Source organism: Heliangelus exortis, chromosome 27, assembly GCF_036169615.1.
Source record: "Heliangelus exortis chromosome 27, bHelExo1.hap1, whole genome shotgun sequence".
Lineage (NCBI taxonomy): Eukaryota > Metazoa > Chordata > Aves > Apodiformes > Trochilidae > Heliangelus > Heliangelus exortis.
This window is the reverse complement of record NC_092448.1, coordinates 4,119,470-4,147,458: the sequence shown is the minus strand read 5'-3', so window position 1 is coordinate 4,147,458 and position 27,989 is coordinate 4,119,470. Positions and strand designations below refer to the sequence as shown.

Genomic DNA, 27,989 nt, shown 5'->3' with positions numbered 1-27,989 from the left:
CTTCCCGCTCCCCTCCTCTCCTCTCCCCTCAGCCGCCGTTCGCTCCTCCCCGGTGCCTGATGGCGGGGATGGAGGTGTGGAAAGTTCACCCCACACCCCCTGTAGTGCCTCGTTCCCCCCCAAAACAACCCCTACTTACCCCTCCGCGTCCCCCCTGCGCCGCAAGGGAGGCTTTTCCTGTCAGGTTGGTGTCAGCGTGTCTGCCTGTGGTGGGTAGGGATCACCTGGAGATGGTTCCGAGTCCAGAGGATTGGGGGGGGGGGAAAAAGTACAAAGCATAATCCCGAAGTTTTTTGTTTGTTTTGGATTTTTTTCAGTGTTTTGTGGGGGGAAAAGTACAAAGCATAATCCCGAAGTTTTTGGTTTGGTTTGGATTTTTTTTTTTCAGTGCTGTCTGTGAGAAAAAGATGGAAGTTTAGCTGGACTTGGGTACTAATTCTCAGCGTGAAAACAAAGTTCTTCCCTATGTAAAACTTACTGGCTAGAGAGCTCTTTTTTAAAAGAAAGTTTTCAGGCAGCTGAGATTTTCCCCCCTCCTCCCTTCAATTTTTTTATCATACTCTGAAAGTTCTGGTGCTGCTCCTCTTGGGAGATTTTTCTCTTGAGTTATGGCTTTTATCTTCTGGGCACCACTCTGATGGTTTTTAAATGTTAGATTCATAGTATGCGTTGTGCCTCAAAAAAAAAAAAAAAAAAAAAAAAAAATCGAGGGAACCCTTTCCTCATGCTTCTTATTTAACAGCCAAAAATGAGGGAAAATCCAAAAATAAGTGTAGGGCCGTGGCAAGAAACCAAAAGAAAACCACAGCTTAAATAAAGGTTGAGAACTCGTAGCACTGAGGGCAAGGGTTCTGTTCTAGGAACAACGATGGAAAAAACAGGATTTGGGGGCTTGTTTTATGTTTTATGTTTGTTGTTTTTTTTGTTTTTTTTTTGTTTTTTTTTTTTTTTTTTTTTTAAGCATAGTCTTACAACAGCATCCTAATAGTAACTTTGGCAGCAGATTTGTTGGCATCACCTCCAGCACCATAAAGAAGTTGGTGGGATGCTGTCTGTGTCCCTTTAGAGCTCAAACCAGACAAAATCGACCTGGTTTCTTGTTTCAAGATAGTGATTTACAGTTTAGTGCTTTTAATTAGTTTTAATTGCAGTTCTCCAATTACAAGAAAGCATTTTGCATGATGCTTATTGCCCTTCTCCTTCCATTTAAAAGGCAGCAGTGGCTTAGGAGAAAGTCCTGGTAAATTTTTGGCAGCAAGCACAATTCCTTTAAAATATCTGCATTATACACACAAGGCAGTATAACATGTATTTAAAATATGTGTTGAAAAGGAAAGGTTTTCATGAGCACTTGGATGAAGGGGGTTGGTTTGGGCTGGCTCACCCAGGCTGTTCCATGTTGTTAATCCTTTTCCACACGTAATTAATCAAGCCATGAGTTTTTTAATGCTAAATATTGAGTGTCAATCCACACCTCTACCCCATACTCCTGCTGAGGTGAACAGAGCTCTGAACTCTTAGAACCTCGTGGAATTCTTCAAGCTTTTGGTGTTAAAAGAGAACTGCAGGTGTCTGGAGCTTTGAAGCCCAGACTTCTGGAGGTGAAAGTGTTTTATCTGCTGAGATAATGAGGGGTTTTCCCACCTCTGTTGGTAGGGAAATCTCTTCCAGTCACATTTTGACACAAATTAACAAGGGAGGCTTTGCCTGAGAGAGCCTCCTGATTTGTTTTGGTTTGGGTTTTGACACAGTTACTCCTCATTCAAAACCCAGCTCTGAGCAGACTCCTTGCACCTTTGTAAGAATGAGGAGGAAGAACATGAATGGATCTCTGCTCTGAGTTTCTGAATAGCTGTAGGCTGACATTTTTGCATAATTTCTACATGAAAGTTGAGCATTCTCACTACAAAGAAGGTTCCAGAATCATCATACTATTGAAAAGCAAAAAAAAAAAAACCCCAAAAAACCCTTTTACTGCAAAGCTTTTTAAGTCTTTTCCTTCCAGCTTCTCCAAATAAAAAAAAAATTTTTTTTTTCCTCTAAACAGCAGCATTTCTGGTGGTGTAGAGAACAGGCTGCAGAGAGCAGCTCTGGCTTTTCTGCTGTGGAGAAGGGAAAAGTGTAGAAAGAGGGGAGAGCAAAACAAATTCTCTGTGCACCTTCACGAGTGACAAGTGACATGATTAAGAAAGTGAGGGCACACGAAAGCCAAATTTCTTAAAAAGGAGTTTGCTTTTACAAACCTTTTCTTTGTTAGGAGGGAGTTTGGAGCTGGACACAAAACCTGCTGCCTCTCAAAAGTTTCCAACACGGTGTAGTTTAAAAAAAAAATGTAGACACGAGGTGCAACCCCTTTGCTTTCTTTCCCCAACAACCTGAGACGATTGTCTGTGCTTTTCCTGCTCTTTTTTGTAGCTGTTTTTTCTGCTCCTCCCTGTGCCAGGAGGTGACAGGAGAGGGGTGGAGGTGACAGGAGAGGTCCCCAGGTGCCACCGCTGTTATTCTCTCCTTTGCCACTCGGGGAAGAAAGAGGAAGGGGGGGGAAAAAAATGTTCAAAACTTTTTGGAATTCTTTAAAAAACGTCTTGAGAGTCGTTCTATAACCACCCCATTACCTGCTTGGAAACTGCAGGTGCTCCAGAGCAGCCCTGGCCCTTGGTTTGGGAAGATTTTTTCCTTGGTTTGACAGGAAGCTGAAGAGGAGGCAGCAGTGTGCCCAGGTGGCCAAGAAGGCCAATGGCATCCTGGGCTGGCTCAGGAACAGCGTGGCCAGCAGGTCCAGGGAAGGGATTCTGCCCCTGTGCTCAGCCCTGGGGAGGCCACAGCTTGAGTCCTGTGTCCAGTTCTGGGCCCCTCAGCTCAGGAAGGAGATTGAGGTGCTGGAGCAGGTCCAGAGAAGAGCAAGGAGGCTGGGAAGGGATCCAGCAGAATTCCTGTGAGGAAGGGCTGAGGGAGCTGGGGGTGTTGAGGCTGGAGAAGAGGAGGCTCAGGGGAGACCTCATCACTCTCTCCAACTCCCTGAAAGGAGGTTGGAGCCAGGGGGGGGTTGGGCTCTTTTCCCAGGCAACTCTCAGCAAGACAAGAGGGCTTGGGATTAAGAATTTATTCCTAATATCCAACCTAAACCTCCCCTGGCAGAGCTGAAGCTCTGCCAGGGGAGGTTTAGGTTGGATATTAGGAAAGGATTCTTTGCAGAGAGGGTGCTCAGCCCTTGGAATGGGCTGCCCAGGGAAGGGGTGGATTCTCCATCCCTGGAGATATTTCAAAAGAGCCTGGATGTGGCACTCAGTGCCATGGGCTGGGAACCACGGGGGGAGTGGAGCAAGGGTTGGAGCTGATGAGCTCTGAGGTCCCTTCCAACCCAGCCCACTCTCAGATGAGCACTAGAGGGCACCGTCTACACGACAGCCCGACCCGTACCGAGCTGGGTGCTGGGCAGGGAAATCTCTTCAGCTGTCTTTTAGTAATCGGAAGTGTGAAAAATAACCCCCAGGTAATCATTTCCCCCTCCATCAGGGAGCGATGACAGAAAGGCAGCGTTCTCAAAACCCTTCTGCCTTCCTGAGTCGTTTCAGGAGCACTTGGCTGGCACCAGAACTTCCAGGCTGGTTTCCTGGTTTTTTTTTCTCAGTGTGGATTCTTAGTTGACTTCCAGTGGGTTTCTGACAGCTGTGGGGAGGATAAATCAGCAGGAATGTTTTGTGTCTTCATCTGTAGTGTCCAAGGAATAAAAGGGCAATAAATAAAATAAAATAGGAAGTGTGGGATGGGGCAGCTGTGAGGGGGGTTCTGCTGCTGGGAAGCTGGCAGACAAGTGGCACTGGGTGCAGTGTCCAGCTGAGAGGAGAGGTTAGCTACCAGCAGGCACCACTTGATGGAACAAGCAGGGCAGTGTGTGCTGGCTGAAAGGCTTGATTCATCCAGAAGCTTGTACAAAGTTGTCTGGTATGTGTTAGCTTTGGGAAATGAGCACTCCACATTTCTTATTCCCAAAAAAAAAAAAAAAAAAAAAAAAAAAGATTTTGCCTTTTCGTCCCCAAAAAATCAGTCGTTGCTGCTCTGTGGTGCTGAGGACACAGACACCACTGGCACAAGGTTTTGGGGAGTTCAGTCCTGATAGGTGAGTGGAAAACATGATTAGTGTTTGCTCCCAGGTGATGAAAACTCAGCCTACCTGCAGCACAGAAAGAAAACTACTGCAAGCAGCATTACTCCTTCTGTTCTCTCAGGAAACATTCAGGGTGATCATATATATTATTTAACCTCTGTACTTCTTAGCAAAAGAGTTAAAAAAAACCCCAACAACTTCAAAATTCTGTAATTATCGTATTGTTTTCTAATTTAACCCAGAAGAAAGCTTCTTGGGGGCCTGCAGGTGCAGACTGCAGAGTGGCTGCAAAGCAAATCCTCTGGGCAGGATAAGAGATTTCTTTGGAGGCATCACAGAGTAATACAACCTTCACACAACCTAATTGCAACTGGGTTTTTTTTGTTTTGTTTGAAAGGTGATGCCAAAACCTCCTGATCTGGGTGCAGAGATTGACTTTAGGAGGAATTACTCAGCTCAAGCAAATTAAGAATTTTTTTTTTTTTTTTTTTTTTTTTTTATAGGAGTGAAAATGAGGAAGCCAAAAATGAGGAAATTGAACCGTTTTGGCTCAGCATTTCTGGCAGCACCCCACAAATGATTAAAAAAAAAAAAAAGATTAAAAAAAAAAAAAAAAAAAAAAAAAAAAAAGATGAAGACAAACTTGCCAGAAGGCAAGAAAGGAACTGGGAAGGCACCTCCATTGCAACACCCAAGAACTTCCTCAACCTCTGCAAATGTCTTTCCTGCAAAAAAGGAGGAAAGAAAGCCAAGTGTCAGTCTAAAGAAGAAAAGGTTGAGCTGAAAGGTGAGAAAGCCAAGAAAATAAATCAAAACTGATTGGGAAAGAAAGCACAATGAAATAATTTCAAGGTAACACAACCATGATGCTGGTGAATTCAGGCATGAAAAGACCACAACTAAGGTAAATAAAAGCATAATACAGGTGCCTAAAAACATAAACTTTTAACTTTCCCTCTCAGATTCTGAATAAACAGCAGCACTGTGGTTTCAAACCTTCTGCTCTACTTCCAGAACCTGGGATTTTCTCCCACCTGTTGCAGATTTCCCACTAAATATTTGCAAGCCCTCAGCCAGTATCAGTGGTGCAGGTGAGAAGGAATCCTGACTCATCCCTGTTCCCTCTCAAGAAATTGTCTTTTCTCCCCTCCAACTTGATTTTTAAAAAACCTGGAAGGCAAACTCCAGCAGGAGGAGTAGCCCTTCCATTTCCTTCTGCTCCTCATTTCCCTCCATCCCCAGCAATATAAATAATCTTGTAAGTGATATAAAACATTTCCAAAAAACATACGATGAAAGCATGAAGCACTGGGGCTCCTCTGCCCAAACAAACTCCTCCCTTCCCTCCCTCTCCACATTTTGGTGAGTGCTCAGGCAGCCTCATCACTTGGATAATTAGAGGCTGCCAGATGGCTGGAAATATGTTCACAATCCTTCTTATCCAGTTCCCTTGGAGCTGGCACCCTCGTTGCTCTACCCAGTAGCAAGCACCTGGTCTGTTCCAGTTTAGAGTCTCCCTTTGCCTTCTTTTTTGGTCACAGTGGGCACCTCTAGTTTTTTATTTTCCTTTCAAATGAAACAGGGAGATCTTTGGGGTTGGGGGGTGCTTCCTCACAGCTCCTTTTACCTCAAAATTCCTTTCAAAGGAAACAGGGAGATCTTTGGGGCTGGGGAGTGCTTCCTCACAGCTCCTTTTACCTCAAAATTCCTTTCAAATGAAACAGGGAGATCTTTGGGGCTGGGGGTGCTTCCTCACAGCTCCTTTTACCTCAAAATTCCTTTCAAAGGAAACAGGGAGATCTTTGGGGTTGGGGAGTGCTTCCTCACAGCTCCTTTTACCTCAAAGTTCCTTTCAAAGGAAACAGGGAGATCTTTGGGGCTGGGGGGTGCTTCCTCACAGCTCCTTTTACCTCAGAATTCCTTTCAAAGGAAACAGGGAGATCTTTGGGGCTGGGGGTGCTTCCTCACAGCTCCTTTTACCTCAGAATTCCTTTCAAAGGAAACAGGGAGATCTTTGGGGCTGGGGGGTGCTTCCTCACAGCTCCTTTTACCTCAAAATTGCTTTCAAAGGAAACAGGGAGATCTTTGGGGCTGGGGAGTGCTTTCTCACAGCTCCTTTTACCTCAAAATTCCTTTCAAATGAAACAGGGAGATCTTTGGGGCTGGGGAGTGCTTCCTCACAGCTCCTTTTACCTCAAAATTCCTTTCAAATGAAACAGGGAGATCTTTGGGGCTGGGGGGTGCTTCCTCACAGCTCCTTTTACCTCAAAATTCCTTTCAAAGGAAACAGGGAGATCTTTGGGGCTGGGGGGTGCTTCCTCACAGCTCCTTTTACCTCAAAATTCCTTTCAAAGGAAACAGGGAGATCTTTGGGGCTGGGGGGTGCTTCCTCACAGCTCCTTTTACCTCAAAATTCCTTTCAAAGGAAACAGGGAGATCTTTGGGGCTGGGGAGTGCTTTCTCACAGCTCCTTTTACCTCAGAATTCCTTTCAAAGGAAACAGGGAGATCTTTGGGGCTGGGGGGTGCTTCCTCACAGCTCCTTTTACCTCAAAATTCCTTTCAAAGGAAACAGGGAGATCTTTGGGGCTGGGGGGTGCTTCCTCACAGCTCCTTTTACCTCAAAATTCCTTTCAAAGGAAACAGGGAGATCTTTGGGGCTGGGGGGTGCTTCCTCACAGCTCCTTTTACCTCAAAATTCCTTTCAAAGGAAACAGGGAGATCTTTGGGGTTGGGGGTGCTTCCTCACAGCTCCTTTTACCTCCTGTGTGCATGGAAATATCAACTTCTTATGGGGTGGGGGTGGGAATTGGAGTCCCTGAGCAGATGAAGACACGGCTGGTGAATCAAAGGGGTGCAGCAGCTCCTTCCTATTTTTGGGAACAGGGACCTCCTGCCCTCTGGGTGATTCATCCCCTGTCATGCCTGGAGGAGCTGGCAGGGTCAGTGCTTGAGCCCTGGTTCCCTCTGCTCCTCCTGGTCACCAAATGGTGTTGGAAGGTGACTCGGAGCCAGGTTTGTCCCTGGAAACCTGGGTGGGCCACCAAGGGAGCAAAAGTCATCACCTGCTGCCTCACACCTCACCCTGCCCATCTTTATTTTATCTTTTCTGTGTTATTTCTTCTCTGTTTCTTAAGGTTCAGCTGAACTGGTTCCAAACTGGGATTGTGGCTGGATATTAGGAAGAAATTCTTTAAGTTCAGACACTGGAACAGGTTGCCCTGTTCTGTGATTCTGACAAGAATTTGATGGGACTTTCATGTGCCCACCTCTTTTTTTTTTTCTTTTTTTTTTTTTTTTTTTGAATTCACGACTCTCTGCAATGGAAACTTTCTCCTTAGGGAAACATTTCAAAACTGCTAAGCAGGGAGAAAAGGATGGAAAAGTGGGCAGAGGGCCCTGTAAAAGGGGAACCTGGTTTTAAAGCACAGTGACTTTTCTAAAGCTGAAGAACAAACAAGGCCACGAGCTCCAGCAGAAGAAGTTGTGGCCACTCTAAGGGTGCCTGGACTGTCAGAGGAAAACCATTGAGAGATGAGAGGCTTTCTTTTTTTTTTCTAGATTTTTAAATGCATCCACTTGAGCTTTCAGCCCCATCTCCTGGAGTGAGGCTTTCCCAGCTCTGCTCTGTGTTCCAGGTTGCTGAAGGGTGGGAGGTTCTGGTCAGTGCTCTCCAGGCTGCCTGGTTCTGCTGCTGGAGTTTGGTTCTTTTAATGAGTTCAGCTCTCAACCCTCTCCTCAGGAACCTGCAGCCACATTTATCAGCAAACATCCACAGTGCTCTTTCTGCCTTAGCTCTGCTGATGAGCAAAATTAAAAAATGCAAGTTTCATTTATTTTTTTTTTCTCCTTTGCTGGTGAAAAGCTGCCTGCTTCCCCCCCAGAAGTTGCTGCAATCCCTGCAAGTGCTGGAGAAGCTGAGCTGCTACCTGATGACACATCTCAGACTCAACAAGAAATTAACTTCACTCTTACATAATTGATGAGGAGGCTGCTGCTGCTGCTGCTGCAAACCTTTTCCTGGTAGCCCCCCATCTCTGCTTTTCCCTCTTCTTGACTCCTTGGTGGGTTGGTTCTTCCCTGAAAAATAAGGAAGGAGCAGATGGCAGAAGACAAATTTGTTTGACTGACTTGTCCAGGGAGACAGATAAACTGATTTTCCTAATGGCATCCTTGACATCCAGAGGACAAACCATTCTTTTTATGAACTGCTTGTCTGTAGCACATTCCCATTCCTGCTTTCTGGGAAGCAGAACAGACTGCAAGGAGGGAAAAAAAAAAAAAAAAAAAAAAAAAAGGCAGACAGAGAAATTCTATATGAAATTCTATATATAGCAGCAAGTGGGTTGGAGGGAAGAAGACTTGGCTGGCAGGAGGAGAGGGGGGGTTGTTCTGCAGCTATCAAGTGACTCCTCTTACAGCATAACCAGTCATGGGACCAGCTCTGCCAGGCTCCAACCTTCAGGGAATGTCACTTCCCCACCTCCTGCATCCAGGCACTCAGCACCCTCAGCATTTTCCTCCCTCTTGGGATTTCTTTGGGTGCTCCAGCAGCCTGGGTTTGGTGGTCTCTGGTTGATTCCTTGCTCTCTACTCTCCTTCCCTACTCACACAAAAATCCTTTAGGGCTCTCCAGGGGTGGAAATAATCATCCTGCCACCTGATAGCCAAAGGCTGCCCGTGTCCTTCAGAAGAATTAATTCCCTTTTAGGATATTTGCATTTTTTCCCCCTCTTTGGAGAATTCCGTTCTGTTTTGCCATGACTCAGCCCATCTGTCACCAGTTTGTCCTTTAAAGAATTCTGTCCCCAGCTCTGCTGGGTAGTTCCAGTTCATGCCAGTCCTTTGCATCCCTGCTTAATATCAAACTGGGAGCCCCAAATTCTTCCAGCTCTGAGTGGTACCCTCTGTCTGTCTGTCTGTCTGTCCATGCATCTCTGAACTCTTTATCCTGAGCACACAGTGAGGAAAAAGCTTCTCCCAGGCAGGGAAGGGCAGAACTCCCAAACCATTTGTCTGGTGAGAGGCTGATCTGCTGCAGTTTGAACTCTAGCTTCTCTGACCCAGCAGAAAAGTTATAAAGATTGAAAAAAAAAAACCCAAACCCAAACCAAAACAGCACAAAAAAAAAAAAAAACAACCCCAAACCCTACCCGTGTTACCTCTGAGCAGGGAGGAGTTGCTTCAAAACTTGAAACCTTAATGCAGCAGAGAATTCACTGGTCAGGGACATTTTAGAAAGTCAAACAAATATCTGAAAATTCAGCCACTTTTTTCTCCCCCAGATATCATGGCAAAAAAAAAAAAAAAAAAAATCCCAAACCGTGTCAGGCATCACCTGCAAATTCTCTAAGATTGATTGGGCACTACTGCTGCCAGCTCCTGCTTCTTGGGATCAAACTGCTTCTCACCCAGTCCCACCCCATCCTTTTTGAGGGGGAGGAGGGTTTATTATCTTCATACAGAGAGGAAAACTGGGGCGTGGGGATCCAATTTCTGGGGTCAGGTTGCCAAGGAATTCAAAACTGGGCTTGGGTTTCACCCCAGCAGGCCGGAAGCATTTCTGAAATGCTGAGCACAGGATTCCCACCCTGCCAACAAACACCTTCCAGTTCCTGCAAACAAACACCTGGTGGCAGGAGCTTGGCAAGAAACCTCTTAATCCCTTTCCCACCAGCTCCTTGAGTGTCTGCTCCCCTAAATCACTTGGGGATAGATGTAAAAAATTAGGATTTTTATGCAGATTTACACGTAAAACCAATGCATGTAAAAGAGATGTGTGCATCTCTGTGTGTAAGAGACTTTTTCATCAGTTTTCTTTCTTTAATATCATCTTCCCCTCCACCTGCCCACCCACCCAGCACCACAGGAGAGGAATTCAAGCCCAACAAACCCTCAGGCAGCCAGGAATGGGGACAAAGATGGGACATGCACTGGAATTCCGTGCTTGCTGGGGATGAGTCTGGAAAAAAACAGCCTTAAGTTGCTGAAGAGCCATAATTCCTCCTTCAAGAGGGTCCATCTGGCACAGACTGAGTGCAAAGACAGCAATTAGCACACAAAAGAAACGTGGAACACAGAGAAGTGAGGAGGTGGAGGGACTGAGAGCTTTGTGAAGCACATGGAAAAAAAAGGAAAAAAGAAGGAAGGAAAAGAAAGGAAGGAAAAAAAAGGCAATTTCAGGCAGAAATTCCTGGTTTTCAGGGCAAAATGAAGGTGTATTTAAAATTGAGCTGAGAGAAAAGAAATCCTCCTAACAGTCCAGGATTTTTTAATAGGTAGAGAGCCTAATGCTGTTCATAATTAGGCAGAAATTCCTAATAAGTATTTCTCAGTGGAGTTTGGAAAGGGTCAAGGATGGTTCTGGGGGGATGTCTCTCCTAAAGAGACATCAGCACACACAATTATTCATAGACAGATATTCCAGGGCTGCATTTCCACATGATCACTGTATGTCTGACAGAAAAACACTGAGGATTTTTAGTTTTTTCCCCATTTTTTAATGTTTTTGTCCTTTTTTTTAATTGTTTTTGTTGGGAAGTGGGTTTGTTCTTGCCGAGCTTTAATTTGAAAAAAAAAAAAAAAAAACAACAAACTGGTTGGAACTTGTCAAGTCAATAATTATTCTGATGAATGTAGGTCAAACTATTTTCTATTTTTTCCTCTCCCTCTCTGGATGTGGAAGAGGATTTTGGTGCTCCAAGGATTGAAGCCCCGTGCTCTGCAGTAGGAAGAGCCAATTCTCCCCAGCAAACCAGGAAGACTTGAGGTAAAAATTTGTTTCCATGCACTGAAAGGCCACAAACCCAACTCTGCTCTGCCTGGCTCTTTATTTTTTTAATTCCTTTTTTTTAGAAAATGAGAGAGGCACAGTGCTGCAGGCTGAGTGGATGGGTGCTGTGCTCTGCAGCTTGAAATCCTTGTGGATTTTGGTAAGGCTGGGAGAGGAGTGGGGGACTGGTGGGACATCCCAGATGTCTCCCCTTCATTCCTTCTCCTTATTTGGGTGGGAGCTGGAGAAGGAGAAGCAGGAGGAGAGGAGGGAGAAGGGGAAGGGGAATTGCTGCCTGCTGGGTGGCAGCTGACAGCAGAGCACAACAACACCCCCAGCTTCCTCAGCAGTTGTCAAGCAAGTCACAGCTATTTTGGCTGGAGACACTTTGCATCTGAACCAAGAACCCAGGGCTCCCACCTCCTTTCCTGGAGGAGAAATCCCTCTCCTCACCCCCCTCCTCACCCCCACCTCACACTTGTTTTCCAGGCACAGTTGTTGTGTGCAAAGGAGCCCAAAGGAGCCCTTCCAGCAAATTCCCAGATGACACCAAGCTGGGGGGAGTGTGGATCAGCTGGAAGGCAGGAGGGCTCTGCAGAGGGACCTGGAGAGGTTGGAGAGTTGGGCTGATCCCAACGGGGTGAGGTTCAACATTCCAAGTGCCGGGTCCTGTACTTTGGCCACAAGAACCCCATGGGGAGCTCCAGGCTGGGCACAGAGTGGCAGAAAGGGAGCTGGGAGTCTGGATTGCCAGGAAGCTGAAGAGGAGGCAGCAGTGTGCCCAGGTGGCCAAGAAGGCCAATGGCATCCTGGGCTGGCTCAGGAACAGCGTGGCCAGCAGGTCCAGGGAAGGGATTCTGCCCCTGTGCTCAGCCCTGGGGAGGCCACAGCTTGAGTCCTGTGTCCAGTTCTGGGCCCCTCAGCTCAGGAAGGAGATTGAGGTGCTGGAGCAGGTCCAGAGAAGAGCAAGGAGGCTGGGAAGGGATCCAGCAGAATTCCTGTGAGGAAGGGCTGAGGGAGCTGGGGGTGTTGAGGCTGGAGAAGAGGAGGCTCAGGGGAGACCTCATCACTCTCTCCAACTCCCTGAAAGGAGGTTGGAGCCAGGGGGGGGTTGGGCTCTTTTCCCAGGCAACTCTCAGCAAGACAAGAGGGCACAAGAGGTCTCAAGTTGTGCCAGGGGAGGTTTAGGTTGGACATGAGAAAGAATTTCTTTCTGGAGAGGGTGATCAGACCTTGGAATGGGCTGCCCAGGGAAGGGGTGGATTCTCCATCCCTGGAGATATTTCAAAAGAGCCTGGATGTGGCACTCAGTGCCATGGGCTGGGAACCACGGGGGGAGTGGAGCAAGGGTTGGAGCTGATGAGCTCTGAGGTCCCTTCCAACCCAGCCCATTCTAGGATTCTGGGATTCTATGATTCCCAAGACTTCAGTTTTGTTCTTTTCCCCTCTCCCCAGGCTGCTCTTTCTCCTCCTAATGATCCCATTTTTCCTCCCTCCCCAGAGCTGACATAATTGACACACTGGACAGAGCAGCCAAACCCTTTCTGGCCATGCCAGGGTTGGTGCTTCTCCCTCTTTGTGCCTCAGCCCCACAACAAAGCCACCTCTGTGCTCCCTTTGGCTTTGGAGCTCCCTTTGGGTTGGTTTGGCTTTGGGTTGGAGGCTGGGAACCTCCTCAAAGGGTGGAGAGAACCAGAGGTGGCAAAGAGGAGAGAGAGGAAGGAGAGAGCAGGGAGCTGAGGCTCCTGCTGGGATGGTGAAATGATCTTGGAATTCAAAAAAAAGGCCACAGGCAGAGCCTTTGGGCAACAAGAGGTGGGATGCCTGAAAAGCCAGAGGCAGCAGCATGCCAAAAAAATGTCCATTTAGCCTCTTTAAAGCTTTTCTTTTTGTAATTTCTAACAAAAATTCCATATTGCCTCTTTAAAGCTTTTTGTAATTTCTAACAAAAAAAAAAAAATCCATATAGACTCTTTAAAGCTTTTCTTTTTGTAATTTCTAAAAAAAAATTCCATATTGCCTCCTTAAAGCTTTTCTTTTTGTAATTTCTAAAAAAAAAAATTCCATATTGCCTCTTTAAAGCTTTTCTTTTTGTAATTTCTAAAAAAAAAAATTCCATATTGCCTCCTTAAAACTTTTCTTTTTGTAATTTCTACTGCTTCACCAGCCCAGCAGAGTCAGCTGCCAGTTATTTTTCAGGTTGCTTCTGCTCTTTTAGAGCTTTTTTGGGGAAAAAAAAAAAAAAAAAAGCTCTTTCTTCAGGTCTTTCAAGGAAACACAGGAAAATCTGTCCAGCTTGTTTTTTATTTTAGGTTTCTGAAATATCTTGGAACAAGGTTGGAATTTCAGGGGGTTTTCCCAAACAACTGAAGACATTTTTAAAGTTTTTCCTCTCAGAAAGCACCAGGCTGCTTTTTGGTGCTGATCACACTTGTTCTCTGCTCAGTTTTGGAGGGTTTTGTAAAATCCATCAGAGGGGGTGGAAATCCTATGGGCTGGTGCCTCTTTTTATCCTCCATCTGATTTTTGCAGGTAGGGATTTCTTTTTTGTTTGTTTATTTTGAAACCTGTCTGCAAGAGTTGGCACAGGGAGGTGAAGCTGTTGAAATATCAACCAAGAAACAGCACATTTTTTGGGGGGAACAATCCAGGTCTTGGGCATGAAAAAGTGCTTGAGATTAACCCAGGAAACATCACTTGATTCGAGTTAGCAAAACCCATTAAGATGACTTTTTATTGGTTTTGTTATTTGTTTTTTTTTTTTTTTTAATTTTCCCTTTAATTAAATTCTTTTCATCCCAGCCAAATCCAAATAAACAGAGCTGCAGCAGCCTAGAGCTGTGTCCCAGGTTTAATTTACAGAAAAATCAGAATTTTTCCAAAAGCAACAACCCCTGATTCCCAAATCCCCTTTTTTTTGAGCAGAGGAAAGGAGAACATGAAACACAAATGAGAGGAAAAGGCCAAGTTCTGCCTCAGAGATGAGTTCAGGGCAAGGCTGTGCTGAAGTGCAGGGTCTGGACAGGGTGTTTGAGGGAAGAATGAATCCTGAAGGAGAAATTGGGGAATAAAAACCATTTTCTTGGAAATTTGCAGAAGGGAGGTTTGGGTTCTCCTTCATCCCTGACTGCCACCAGCACAGCTCCTGCCTCCCCTGGGGAATCAAACCCCAATCTCTGATCCCCATTCCTCTTTTTTTTTTGTCTTTTTTTTCCAGCTGTTCTGGCACCCAAGACTTGAGGCATTCAGCTCACTCTTGATTTATGGCTCAGCTCCTTCAACACCCAAGGAAGGAAAAAGCTTTGCAGTCAAACCAAATATAAAGAGGAGGAGGAGGGTGGAAGGAGTCAGGAGGGGAAGATTTGGGCAGCAAACAGCAAAACACAAAAGCAGGAAGGCTCTGCCCTTTGTCCTCTTGTGGGGAGACCAGGTATGAAGAAACTTCATTTTCAACTTGGTTTTATTCACATTAAAATCCAATCTGCCTGAAAAAATCACTGCCCAGCCCCCCAGGCACCTCTGAGGGGCTTTTTGACAAGGCCACCAAGACTCCCAAATTGTTCAGAAGTTGAGATTTGCTGCTGGAACCCTCGGGTTGAATCTCTTGGAGGTGACTTTCAGGTTGCAAACTCTTCCCACAGGCTGCCTGGGCTGAATTTTGACATTTTCAATGCTCAATTTTCTGGCCCAGGGGGAAAATTTTGGTGCCTTGGGGCTCTCGGGGTTCTCTGTGGTGCTGGGGAAGAGGCAGGCACTTTTCCAAAGCTTCCAGTGGCAATCCAAGGACAATTCCCTTCCTCCCATGACTTGGGGGTGTCAGAGCACCCCGACTGCAAATCCATAAATCCATAAATCCATTCAAAATCCTTTTTTTTTTTTTTTTTTTTTTTTTTAATTGCAAAATTCTCTCCCATCCCCTGGACCCCTCGGAGGAGGAAGGAGCTGAGCTGGAGGAGGTTCCCTCTTCATGCCCTCCCTTCTAGGCAGAATTAAAGCCCAGTGAGGGAGAAAAGGATCTTTTGCTCCTTAAAATCTGTGAAAAATCAGGAGGCTCCTAATGTAGGAGTGAGCTGAGAGAGATTTTAGTGCTTTTTTCATTTCATCACACAGAAACCTCTGCCTGGGGGCTCTCAGAGCCAGGACCTCAGTCCTGAGCAGCACAGAGGCTGAGCCCTGGGGTGGAAGTTTTCACAGCTTGATTATCATCCCCAGAATGATGTCTTTTGATTTCTTTATTTAATTTTTTTTTTTTTGAGGAGAAAAAAAAAAAAATCACACTTCGTATCATACAAAAATATTCCCAAAAATAGAAAAATAGACATTTTCTACTCTGAAAAACTCCTGGGTTTTTTTTTTTCTTCCTAAGTCATTCCCTTTCCCAGGGCCACGTCAGGAATTCTGCTTTTCCAGCAGGAACATCCTCTGAAAGAAAGATTCCCATCAATTTTGGGAAGAGGAAATCTTGGGGAGCTCCTGCTCAGCTGAGGTGGAGGGAAGGGAGGAAGCAATGGGTGGGATCTGGGATGCAGAGTTGGAACAATTGTCACTTCCCAAGTCAGCTCCATCATTTCCTCCACGTCTCCTTCTGGTTACACACCCAGAGGGCTGGGATTTTTCGTTGATCAGATGATTTTTATATCATTTCATTGCTTAAAAAAAGATTTGAGGGCATTTAACAACCCCTGGGCTGTCAGGCTCGGGGGTATTTTGCATTTTGACACCAGTCCAGTCCCAAGACAGAGTCATCCCAATCCAGTGCACTTCAAACCTCCAGCTTTTTAGCTTCCAGGTTTTTGGAAACAAGGCAAATTCCAAACACTGAATGTCCCAGCTGGAAAATATTTGCATATTTTTCTTCTTCTCTCAGCCAAAAGAACTGAAAGGGAAGGGGTTTATCAGAGTGGCTCACGTGCTTTTACTTTTTAATCACTTGTAGGGATGAGTTTTCTTCTGGTGCATCCAGACAGATCTTCAAGTGATGGAAAAGGTAAGGAAAAAACCCAAAAAAACCCAAAACAGTGAAAAAACCAAATAATGCTGAGCAGGTGCCACGTGTGCCCCCGGGCAGCTGGAGCACTTCAGGAGCTTCAGTGGATGAGTGACACCTTTTCCAAACTGTCCTTGAGGAGGCAGGGCCAGGCCAAGGAGTTTTTGCAGCTGAAGTTTGTAAGATCTCCAGGAACTGAGTGCCAAGAGTAACAATTCAAATGGGGAGAAGGATTAATTAAAAAAAATAAACCATAAAATTCTTGCTTTGCATCAGCAACGTGACAGAGGTGAGTAACCAATGATCTTTCCATGGGAGGTCAGCCATTCACAGCAAACAGACAACACCAAGTGCAACCAGGAGGTAACTCTGCTGCTTTTTAATATTTTCATGGCTGGTTTGCAATGCAGGTGAAGGAACTGGGTTTCTTGGGTTGGTTTTTTTTGGTTTTTTTTTTTTTTTTCCCAAAAAAAAGTAACGGATCTTTGCGCATCGGTGTTCAGCCCCGGGAGGCATCTTAACATCCTCCTTCCTTGCCTTTTCTGCTTAAAGGAGTGAAAACTGAGCCAGCTATTTAGCAAAGTGCTTGGCCTCACCACGAGGAGGGTATTTGAGCTCTCTTAGAGGCTCAGCTTTCATCCCAGGAGGGCTCAATCTCATCTCAGGGGAGCAACCACCACCACAGTCAGACTGGCAGCGACCCAGCCCGTGCCTGTGGGAGAGAAGAGCATCAAACCCACCAAAAACTACTTTTGCCTCTTGCTTTCTGGGGTTTTCCAACCCCTGGGGTTCTCCATTTCCCCTCAGCTCCAAGAAAAGGAAAAAAAATAGACCATGAAATGAAAATGCAAAAGCCAGAACCCCTCCCCACCCCCAGCCACCAACCCTTGTGTAGATTCAAGGCTTTGATCCTCCGCTTGCACAGAAAGGAAGACGTAGAGAGCTGCTAAGTCCCACCGAGGGGGTTCTGGAAAGCACTGAGGCTTTGGACACAGATTCCATCCCTGCTGCCCTCTTTCCAAGGGCTCTTTGTGTCCCACAGGAATAAGAGCCACCAACCCCAGGAGTCCCTACAAGGGAAGTCCCCAGAAGGGACTCGGGACCTCGCTCGCCGCAGTCCAACGAGTTCCTCCGACCCTCTCTTCTCCCACTCAGGGTCAGCCTGAACTTCCAGACATCTTCAAGACAGTTCCTGGATCATGGGGACTTCCAAGCTGGCACGGACACCTTTTTTTTTGGTTTTTTTTTTTGTCATTTATTTCCAAGAGGACAGTGAGGGAACCAGACGAGACTCTTGCTCAAGGAGCTGCAATGCAGGACACAGCTCGGGCGTTATAGAGCAGCAAAGCCACAGCACACAAGAGCATCTGTCCCCGTTGTTGTGCTGCTCCAGCCATGCAAGGGCATTTCCTAGGAACTGGGAGCTTGCTTCCCTCCTCCAAGCACAGCAGAGGCTGGGGAGGCCTGGGGTGCAAAGGGTGCTCTTTAAAAAAAAGGAGGTGTAAACTGAATTTATTGGGACACCAGGGAGGGTGCGAAGGAGGGGAGGGAGGGTTCAAGCTTTGAGAAGCAAATTTGGGTGAGAGCAGGCACCTTTTCACTCTTTTGAACACTGTAAATAATAATAATAATAATAATTAAAAAACAAACAAACAAACAACCAAACAAAAAGACCAAGCAGCTGCCCTCCCCTGGTCCTCCCTTCCCCATCCCCAGCCTTGCCTTCACATCATGCTCTTCCTGTACTGAGACTGTGAGCTCTGTTTGGGTTTTGAGTCCGACTGTTGCAGGTCAAACTGTTTGTACAGGTCCCTCAACTCCTTGATCTCCTGCAGCACCCTCTTAGCTTGGCTCCAGGTAGAGGAAGCCTCCCCCAGCAACCTCTCTGATTCCTGCAGGATCCTTTCCGAGTCCGACTTGGGAGATGACGAGGAAGAAGGGGGAGTGGTGGTGGTGGTGGTGCTGGTGGTGGTGGAATCCTTGGTCTTTCTTTTGCCTTCCCCGTAGCCCTTCACCTCCGTCAGCAGTTCCTGAGTTTTTTCCAGTTTCAGTGCAACCAATTCTTGGATCCGGGAGAGCTGCTCTGGTTCTGCTGAGGCAAACTGGGCCTCCAGCCCCCTCCTCAGAACCGCCCGGTGGGCGGAAGAGTTCCGCCGGGAGAGAATTTCTTCCATGGAGGCACATTTGTTCTTTTCTGAGTGGGAGAGCTTTTTGGGGACCTGCGGCGTGTACACGGCCCCTTTGTCAAAGGAGTCCTTCAGCTGGCCAGACCTCTCCCAGGAGCTCAGCTCCTGCCTTGGCAGGCTGGCAGTCCAACCTTTTTCCGTGGGCTTGAGGTTCTCGGAATCCGAGCGGCGCCTCCCAGCAGTGAGGGGTCCCACTGACTTGTCCAGATCCACCCGAAAACTCCCTTCACAGCTGCTGGGATCCTCTGGAGAGGCCTCTTCCTCCTGGATCAGGTCGAGTGTCAGCATGCCATCAGACGTTGAGGTAGATGCCTACAGAAACAGGGAAGAGCCACGGTGTCACCAGGAGCAGGAGGTCCCTGTTCCCAAAAATAGGAAGGAGCTGCTGCACCCCTTTGATTCACCAGCCGTGTCTTCATCTGCTCAGGGACTCCAATTCCCACCCCCACCCCATAAGAAGTTGATATTTCCATGCACACAGGAGGTAAAAGGAGCTGTGAGGAAGCACCCCGCAGCCCCAAAGATCTCCCTGTTTCCTCTGAAAGGAATTCTGAGGTAAAAGGAGCTGTGAGGAAGCACTCCCCAGCCCCAAAGATCTCCCTGTTTCCTTTGAAAGGAATTTTGAGGTAAAAGGAGCTGTGAGGAAGCACTCCCCAACCCCAAAGATCTCCCTGTTTCCTTTGAAAGGAATTCTGAGGTAAAAGGAGCTGTGAGGAAGCACTCCCCAGTCCCAAAGATCTCCCTGTTTCCTTTGGAAGGAATTTTGAGGTAAAAGGAGCTGTGAGGAAGCACCCCCCAGCCCCAAAGATCTCCCTGTTTCCTAGTCCGGGAAATATCTGAGCACCAAGACACCGGTTCTTCTGGCATTTAGGGAGAAAAAAAAAAAAAGGATTTTTTGGGATTGGTAGTACCCACCACAGCCATCAGGTGTCCCCGCGTTGGAGGGCGTCGGGAGTGCTGAATTTTGGCTCTGTCACGGGTGGGGTGGGCCAGGTAGCTGTCCTCTTCCACAGTGACCTAAAGAGGGGACAGAGAGCAGTGAAGCTCTGGGAGCAGAGGAAACAGGAGCCATCCTTCCTCTCAACCAGATGCTCTGTGCTGGATCACTGATTATACCTCCAGGATTCCCTTTCTCTGCTGACCCAACCATATGTTGAGGGGGAAGCTCCCCACACACAGCCCTCCAGGCTGAATCCTTCACTTAAAGCCTCTCAGGCAGGATCTGGGGATCCTGAGAACTCAAAAAACAGATTTTTTTTTCTAATTTTTTCCCCACCTGCACAATGCTGGCTGCTCCAAGAGGTGTAGGTGGGACTCAGAGTCCTGGGAGGAGGTTTGCAGGGAATGGGGTGGGGGAATCCAACCCTAGAAGAGCCTTAGAGTGGTTCCTTCCTCTCTGCTCCCTGTGCCTCGCTGGGCTCAGCTCCTCCCAAGTCAGAAAATCACCTTTTGAGTGATTTGTGCAGATTTCAGCTCCTGAAGAGCAGTATCTGCTACACTGCTTTCTGCTCCACAGCTCTCCCCGTGGCCTTGACCTTTCTTTTGCTTCCCTACAGGGTTTTGTGTTGCCACCCAGGAGGACAAAGAGCAGCAGGGCAGTGGGGTGGCTGCCCCACCTCCTGCTGAGCTGGAAGTGGAGGAGATGGAGCTGAGAAAGGTCTAAACCAAGGAGTTTGTCAGGAAGCACGAGTGGGAGACAGTGGTGTGATGTTCCTGCAGAGCACCTGGGGAGGAAGAACCCCCAGGACAGGTGAGGGGATGTCCTGCTCCATGGAAAAAGCCCTTGGAATCCTGGGGGACAGCCAGTTCTCCAGGGGGGCCAGTGGTGTCCTGGGGGATGCTCCCCCTGACCTCAGCTTGGCTGGGGCTGGCAGCTGACACTTTGTCACCTGGAGGAGGCTGAACCAATGTTGCTTTGTTCTTTTTTTTTTCTGTTTCAAGTCCCAATCCCTTCCCTAGAGCAGGGACCCAACTCTTGGAGGTGGGGATTGAGAGGGGAGGGAGCTGAGGTGGAGGGAGGGATGGAGGGAGGGATGGATGGATGGAGGGATGGATGGATGGAGGGATGGAGGGATGGAGGAATGGATGGAGGGATGGATGGAGGGATGGATGGAGGGATGGATGGAGGGATGGATGGAGGGATGGATGGAGGGATGGATGGAGGGATGGATGGAGGGATGGATGGATGGAGGGATGGATGGAGGGATGGACAGATGGTTGTCAGGGGTGCTCTGGGGACAGCACAAGACTCATCTTGCTTTTCAGTTAATTCCTTAATTCAGTTCCACTCCTTAAAGCTCCTTTGCCAGCAGCAGCACACTGCATGCTTCCCCCAGGAGCAGCAGATGGGAGGAAAGACCCTCCAAAGCATTCCAAGCATCCCACCATCCCTGAGCCAGGCAGGGCTGGGCTCCCCAAGGGCAGGGGGAGCTTTGCTACCTCTGCTGCAATATTTCTCCCCAGGCTGGGAGGCTCAGATGAGCCCCAAACCTTCAGCAGAACCCATCTGGGGGCTGCATCGACCCCAGGGGCTCTGCAATCCTTTGAAAAAGGAAAGGGGGAGGGAAGGAGGAGGCTCCAGCAGCCTAAAAAGCTTCACCCCAGCTGAAAGCTGAGCACTCAGGGTCCTTCTCACCTCATCTAGGATTCGGTTTTTAGCCCTGGTGATTGCAGAGTTGAGGGCATTAATCCAGGATTCTTTCTCTTCTGGACTCACAGCCAGGAAGATGAGATTTGGTGCCTACAAAAGAGGGAATTCAGGTCAGTGGCAGTGACTAAGCTCAGACAGAGATGCTTTCACACTCTCCCTGCCCACAAAATAAAAAAAAAAAAAAGAAGAAAAAATAAAAAGGCCTTTTCCCCCTGGGTGGGGAAACACAAAGCAGACCCAAAGCAGACCTGATCCTCCAAACCAGCACCAGATCCTTCACAGCCCTTTGGAAAACAGCCCAAAAATCCTGGGTTTTTTTTTAATGATTTTTTTTTCCTGTGTACCACCTTGGTCTCCCTGGTGGCTGCAGTTCCTTCTCCCCCCTCTTTGCCTTCCCACACATCAGGTTTTGCCCTCCTCAGAGGGTGCTGCAGGCTCTCCCTGCAGCTGCTTCTCACATGGCATTTCTCCATGGAGCCTGGCAGACAAGGAGCTGCCCCCAGGTACAGCAGAAACCCCCAGGAGGAGACAGATTTTCCACACTTCAGGTGCACACTGGGGACAGAAAATCTGGTGTGAGCAGGGGATCCAAACCCTTTTTTCTGGTGTTTTTTTTTTTTTTTAAGTCCTACTCAGTAGAAATGAGCTTTTCTCCAGGAGTTTGGGGACAGTGCAGCTGCTTCCCACTTCCCCCTTCTCTCCCCTTTTTTTCAGGCTGTTACACAACCCTGAGTGGAGCTTTTTGGGTTGAAACTGGTGGCAATCCAGCTCCTGTGTGTGGCTGTGGGTGGCTGCATCTGTGCTGGAGACAGAGACAGAAGCTGCCTCTCTTTTTGTGGCAAGTCCCACTCTGAGGTAGCAGTGCCCCCATCCTGGCATTTTTTTTGCTTTCTTCCTGGGGCAGAAAATATTCCTGGGAAAAATTCCCATTGCAGCTCTTTGGGTGGTGCCCCAAAGGAAGTTGGGCAGCAAACCCAAGGGCCAGCAGCATCTCTTTCATCCCTTGCCTCCCCCTTGTGAGTGACCACAACTGGCTGGTTTCACCCCAAAAATTCCTGCCTTGGGACAGGGAACTGAGCAGAAATCCCTGGGAATGTCAGCACACCAAACCTACAGTGTTTCCAGGCTGTCTGGAGTGGGCCAGGGTGAATTTGCTGTGGTTCTTTTTGCTTCTGCTTTTGGACTTCCTGAGCTCTTCACATTTCTCGTAGTCACTCAGGTCAAACATTTCCTGGATGTTTTTTTCATCTTTTACCTGCAAAAAACACAAAAAAAAAAAAAAAAAAAAATCAAATGACAGCCTTGCAGATGGCACAAGGAGAGAGGGGGGGGAAAAGGCAGAGTTTATTCTTCCAGAGCCTCAAAATAAACAGGATTTACTCCAGCAGGCAGGAGATGACCCCGAGGAGGGTCAAGGAGAGGCAGGAGAGGTGGAGGATTTCCATCTGCTGATTAAAAAGGGACAATCATATTAGGCCTTGCTGCTTTTCTGGAGACAGCAGGACCAAAAAATTTGAGGGCTAAAGCTCAGCACTTCCTATTTTTAGGAATGGAATTACCAGAGTCTGCTCTGACAGCTGAGCTGGGGGTGGAGGAAGCAAGCCCAGATCAGGGAGGGTTGAAATTTGGCTGCTCCCCCCTCCCAAGACCTTCACCCTCTGGAAATAAAGAAGGAAAAGAGCTGAGGCATTTTTTGTGCCTTTCCCCAGGTCTGTTCCATGGTGTGAGAGGCAGGACAGATCCTGAGAATCAGCAGAAATGGGATTTGCAGGGGCTGAGCTGCAGGGCTCAGCCCTGACCTGGAGGTGCTGCCACTCAGGGGACACCTGGAGCAAAGGTGACAACACTCAGCCTGCACCTTAAAGCTGCCCTGAGCAGGGACAAGGATAAACTGACCATCTGGCCCTGCAGAATCCCTGCAGCTCCCCTTTTCCCCTTTTTTTCTCCCAGAATTCCTGCACACATCCCTTGGTGCAGCCTCCTGTCTCCTGGGCTATCACCACCCCGGATGGCAACATCTCTGAGATCATCTCAGCAGCCTCCCTGGGGATCTCTGAGCAGCTTTTATCTCCTCCCAGTCCCATCCTCCAATCCAACCTCTTTCCAGGAATTTTTTTTTTTTTGCCTGCCTTCAGCCCCTTTTCCAGGGGCAGCAGGGAAGGAGCTGATCCCCTCGGAGCCTCCCCAGCTCCAGATGTTCCCTCATGTAGGTCACTGGGACTTCCCCTCCTCCTTCCTCAGAGCCAGGACCCAAATATCCTGCTCCTGGGAATTTCTCCAGGAGGTTGATGGGGAGGTCAGGGTGGAGAGCAACACTTTCCAGGTTTAGTTGGGGCCTCAGAGAAGTCTTGGAGTGGGAAGTGCCAAGGCTCTGACACTTCCCTCCCTGTACCCCTGGCACCCCAAATAAACCCCCCCCTCACCAAGGTGTGTGCAGACCTCCTGCCAGCCCCTTCACAGCCAGAAAAAGCACCAGATATTTGCATTCCTCCCCTTTGCCAAACCCAACATTTCTTCCCCAGCCCTGGGTCTCTCTCTCCAGTTCTGGAGCAGCCAAGGGATGGGTGGGAGCTGTGAGATGCCAACGGGGGAGCTTCCAGGCTGCTCTTAGGGTGCTCATAACCCCAGAGCCATAGCCCAGGATTCAATTAACCTTAAAATCAAATTATTTTTGGCCCTCTGCAGCCTCTCCAGCTCCTCACCTGATGAAGCTGAGCCAGGGGCATCCCCACAGGGAGTAACCTCCAAGAAAATAACTTCCAAGGAAACCCACCAAGACCCAAACCCAAATTTTCACCCCCCTCTCCAGTCTCCAGACTTCACATTCTGCTTGGGAATGGTTTGAGGTCCAACCCTTGACCCAACTCTCCCAACCACCCCAATGCTCTGTCCTGAGACCCTCCTGACCCCAAGGAATTTTTAAGGGGAATGGGAAGAGGGAGGAGCATTGCTGTTTCCTGGGAATTTCTTCCTGATGAATTTATCAAGAGAAAAAAAATAAAGGGGGGAGAAAACTCTGCCCAGATCCCAGCCTCCTCCAACAGCCACATCCAGGGCCTTGCATAATCCCTGAGCTCCCCTTTTCCCCCTTTTTTTCCCCAAGGTTTCTCTCCCAGAATTCCTGAACACATCCCTTGGTGGAACCCAACTCTGAAGTTAAAATCCCCCAAACCCCAAACTGAGCAGAAAAAAAAGGGGAGGAGAAAGAGGTTGTGGGGTGGGGGAAATGTTTTTCCAACCAAGTGTTGAATCCTTGGTGAAATTTCCTCTTGTAAAGTGGTTCAGGGAAGAAAAAAAAAAACCAAAAAAGCCACATCCAAGGCCTTGCATAATCCCTGAGCTCCCCTTTTCCCCCTTTTTTTCCCCAAGGTTTCTCTCCCAGAATTCCTGAACACATCCCTTGGTGGAACCCAACTCTGAAGTTAAAATCCCCCAAACCCCAAACAAAGGGGGGGGGAGAAAGGGGTTGTGGGGAGGGGGAAATGTTTTTCCAACCAAGTGTTGAATCCTTGGTGAAATTTCCTCTTGTAAAGTGGTTCAGAAAAAAAAAAAAAAAAAAAACAAAACCCAAAAAAGACCAGGGATAAGGGTCCTTCAAATGGCTCAATTCCAACTGGGAGACCACCCTGGAACTTCTGGACAAGGGGACTGAAGGATGAGGGGGTTGAACTCTTTCAAACTGAACCCTTCCCCTCTGGCCAAGCCTGGGAAAAATGTTTCCCAAGGCAAAATCCCTGAGACCCCCGGCCCAGCCCGGGTTTATCCCAAATCCTCGGGGGTTTCTGGCTCGGGGCTTTTCATATGCAAAGAGGAGGGAAAAGGGGAGGAGGGGGATGGGACTGCAAGCGATCCCTACCTCCTTCTCCGAGATGTAAAGCTGATCTCCCTTCAGAACCACGTAACGGTTTTTCCAGATTTCCCGAAAAATGCCTTTCCCGCAGAATTTCCGCACCCAGCCCACCTTCTCCGGCTGCAGAGGTTGCTGATTCCCATCCTGCTGCCCCTGGCACAAAGAGAAAAGGAAGAAAACGGAGGGAGAGGGGGGGGAGGGAAAAACCGGAATTATTCTTCTGCGTTTTCCACTCTTCTCCTCCCCACCCCCCCTTCTCCTTTTCCTCCCTCTTTTCCCAACTTTCGCCTCCCCTTTTCCTCCTCTCCCTCTCTCTCCCGGCTGCTTCGCTCCCTCCACTCCGCTTTTGGTTTCTGCTGCGGGAACGAAGCAACAACAAAAAAACCACCGAGGGGACGAGGCCAAAATTGCAGGCAGGGGCTGTGCATTATATAAGGGAGGCCCTGGTGCTTTTCGGAACTGCTGGAAATCCTTTTTTTTTTAAATTTTTTTTTTTAATTCTCTTTTTTTTTCTTTTTTAGGTGTGGGGAAAAAAAAAAGCCTTTCCGAACAATTAAACCTCAAGAGGTGAAACCCAGGCGTGGATTTCTAGTCCAGGTTTCTTCCCAGGCTCGCAGAGGGATGGTGCCAACTGCCTCGAATCGTTTCCTTCTGAGCGAAAAAAAGAAAGAAAAAAGAAAAAAAAAAAAAAAAAACAAAAAAAACCCCTGCAACCCGCCTGCCTCCATCCCTCCCTGCGAATCGGAGCCGCTGGCGAATTCGAGAGGAAGGCGAGACGGGTGCTGGGGTTGGTTTTGCTTTCAGCTCCTTGGGCTTTGGGCTCGGTTTGTTTGGGTTTGGGGTTTTTTTTCTTTTTTTAAGGGGGTCCGGGGGGGCAGCAGGGGTAAAGTGAGCGAGTGGCAAGCAAGGACCGAGCCCCCCCTTTTCCCACAGCATCCCCCTCCCCCGTGCCTTAGAGAAGAAGAGATTCCACTCACCCTTTTTGCAGGATTATTTTTTTTCATCGTTCCTTGGTGCGCGGGGCTGGAGGGAGATTGGAGGGGAAGGGAAAGGGGGGGGAATAGCGGAGGGGGGGGGAGAGCTCGGCTGGGGGAATCCACAAGCTCCCTCCTCTTAATTCCTTTTCTGTCTTTCTTTTTTTTTTTTTTTTTTTTTTTTTTTTTTTTCCCTTCGCAGCTCAGAGCAGCTCTCTAGTTACATGAAGACCAACCCGCCCCTGGAACAAACCCATCCTCCCCCACCCCCCAGACCCAGCATCCCCCCCCTTCCTCCGCCACCGCCACCATCACGGAGCTGGGGTGGGTTTGTACTGGGATGGACGGGGCTCCCGAGCTCCATCTATAGCCCTGTGCACCCTGTGACGTCCTGGGTTCACAAGAAAGGGCGAATCGCAGCCCACCAGGTTTTTTTTTCCTTTCCTTTCCTTTTTTTTTTTTTTTTTTCCCCTTTCCTTTTTTTTTTTTTTTTTTTTTTTTTTTTGGCTTCTTTGTTTCCCCCGTTCCCCACCGATATTCCCAGGATGCTGGATGGGAGGGCAAGGTTGTTGTTGTCACACCTGTGTCCCCAACTCTCCCCACACCACTTCCCTGCCACCTTCCTTGGCAAACAGCAAAAAAAAAACAAAAAAAAAAAAAACAAAAAACCAAATAAAAACCCCAAAACCCTCAACTTCCTGAGAGATGGAAAAGTCCCAGGTGGGTTTTCTGCTTCAGAAGGAGGAAGAAAATCACCCAAAGGAAAGGGATCAATCCCCCACTGGATAAGAGACAGTTCAGAGCACAGCTTCCCAAAATTAGGGAAAGATTCTATAAAAAATCCCTTTTTTTGGGTTGATTTGGTCTCTGTTCCTGCAAGTCCAAAGCTGTCTGGAGGGAGCAGGTGGGGCTGAGCTCATCACCTGGGGTTTTTTGCATGAAAAAAGAGAGAAAAACAGAGAAAGGAAAAGCTCTTCTTGTTCTTTTCCTCTTCCTTTTCTCTCTGTGCAACTCCAGGGGGCCCAGAACTGGGAGTTGCCATCTTCATGCCTCAGTTTCCCCTTTTTATACCACATAAATAATTGGGGGGTGGGGTTTTTTTGTTTATTTTTGCCATCACTTCAGCTCAGGCCTCTCCTCCTGAGCATGGTTTGGTCTCAGGGATTTTACCAAGGGATTTGGAGACCAAAACACCCACTTGAGTTGAGCAGAGTGGGGGCTGATGATGGAAAAACTTTTTTTCCAGTTCCAGGTGAACATTTGCTCCCCTCCCCCCAGCAGCAGGTAATTGGTTCAGCCAAGAAAAAGAAAAAAAAAAAAAAAAGAAAATTAAAAGTATTTGGGAGGTGGCAGGGAGGTCACTTGGTAGCCAGACCCCTGCAGCTGTGTCCCAAGGAGGAGGAATTTTTGCTCCAGTGGAAATCCTCAGACTTTTCTGGAGAAGAAAAGGGGTGTAGCTGGTTGAAGAGTGACTCAGGAAAGGATGTGAGGAGTTTCTCAGCTCTGGAAACATCAACAATCCAGAGGGGAAGGAAGGGAGATAAGGAGGGAGCCCAATTCCTGCTTCCTCCTCCAAACTGGACAATCCCATTCCCAGCAGGAATTGCCCCCCAGGAATGGCTCACATGGAGTTTCCTGGGCTGGGGGGATTTTGTGGAGGATTTGGGGACTTGGAAGTCCCCAACTGGATCCTTGTCCCAGCTGGGACCATCCCTGGGACAGGGAAAAGTGGCCCAGTGCCCCAGGACACAAATGAAATGTGAAATTCTGGAAGAATTCAGCTTTTTATGAGCTGTTAATTAATTAATTCAGCCCAGAGTTAGAACAAACTTGGTGTGGACTCCCTTCTGAAATTATTTATTTGCCCACTTTGTATTTTTTGGGGCCTGATGTAATTTTTTTTTTTTTTCTTTTTTTTTTTTCTTTTTCCTGGCAGGATGCAGCAAAAGGATAAAAGCAGCTCCTGGTTCACAGCTGGAAAAAAAGAGCAGGAAAAAGAAGCAGAAATTATCACTCCAACAAACCTCAGAAGTTTGTGTCAGGGGGAAATGGGCCCTGCTGTGAACACCACCCAGCAACTTCTCTCCAAACTGACCCCAAATCTCCACTTTTTGCTTTGGAAGGTGAATTCCCAACTTCCCAACCACCTTTCCCTCTGCCTTTTCCCCGAGGGAGCAGGGAGCAATGGACCTGCAGGGCACTGCTTTCCATTTTTCTCCCAGGGAGCAGAAAAATGTGGGGTTTTAAATTTTATTTTCATTTTTTTTTTCCCTTTTTCCGAGGGACAAAAAGGGAGGGAAAGGCCTGGAAATGGGAGCAAAAATGAAAAGTGAACCTCGTGCTCAAGTCCTGCTTTCTGTCCTCAAACATCCTCCTTGCTCCAGGCAGCCCTGAGGTTGCAATTTTTGTTCCCCTCTGATGTGTGGATTCCTAAGCAACAGCTACCAAAATATCTCCTGGCTG

At 47.8% G+C, this 27,989-nt stretch overlaps 1 protein-coding gene and 2 long non-coding RNA genes across 8 annotated transcripts; 2 read left to right on the top strand and 1 right to left on the bottom strand.

The window, feature by feature from the left end:
* Positions 1-10: 10 nt before the first annotated feature.
* On the top strand, positions 11-19,863 carry LOC139787795 (uncharacterized). Its single transcript, XR_011722703.1, has 6 exons — positions 11-184; positions 4,612-5,199; positions 7,973-8,130; positions 14,097-14,309; positions 15,816-15,866; positions 19,609-19,863. It is a non-coding gene; the product is annotated as an uncharacterized lncRNA (long non-coding RNA).
* On the bottom strand, positions 14,322-25,734 carry PLEKHO1 (pleckstrin homology domain containing O1). 5 transcript variants are annotated; one of them, XR_011722699.1, is made up of 8 exons: positions 25,530-25,734; positions 24,559-24,705; positions 21,817-21,957; positions 20,688-20,792; positions 18,968-19,069; positions 18,184-18,364; positions 17,589-18,085; positions 14,322-17,478 (listed from the first exon to the last, which is right to left on the bottom strand). XR_011722699.1 is itself a non-coding variant. In XM_071727112.1 (7 exons), the coding sequence occupies exons 1-6, from the start codon at positions 25,554-25,556 to the stop codon at positions 17,591-17,593; spliced, it is 1,296 nt and encodes a 431-aa protein (XP_071583213.1). In that variant the 5' UTR covers positions 25,557-25,734; the 3' UTR covers positions 14,322-17,478; positions 17,589-17,590. The 5 variants fall into 5 exon arrangements, 4 of the variants coding, with proteins under 4 accessions (XP_071583213.1, XP_071583215.1, XP_071583214.1 ...); XM_071727112.1 differs by having other exon boundaries at positions 17,589-18,364; XM_071727114.1 differs by having other exon boundaries at positions 14,322-18,085.
* On the top strand, positions 25,198-27,872 carry LOC139787796 (uncharacterized). 2 transcript variants are annotated; one of them, XR_011722705.1, is made up of 4 exons: positions 25,198-25,339; positions 25,729-25,954; positions 27,463-27,649; positions 27,809-27,872. It is a non-coding gene; the product is annotated as an uncharacterized lncRNA (long non-coding RNA). The 2 variants fall into 2 exon arrangements; XR_011722704.1 differs by having other exon boundaries at positions 27,463-27,872.
* Positions 27,873-27,989: the final 117 nt, after the last annotated feature.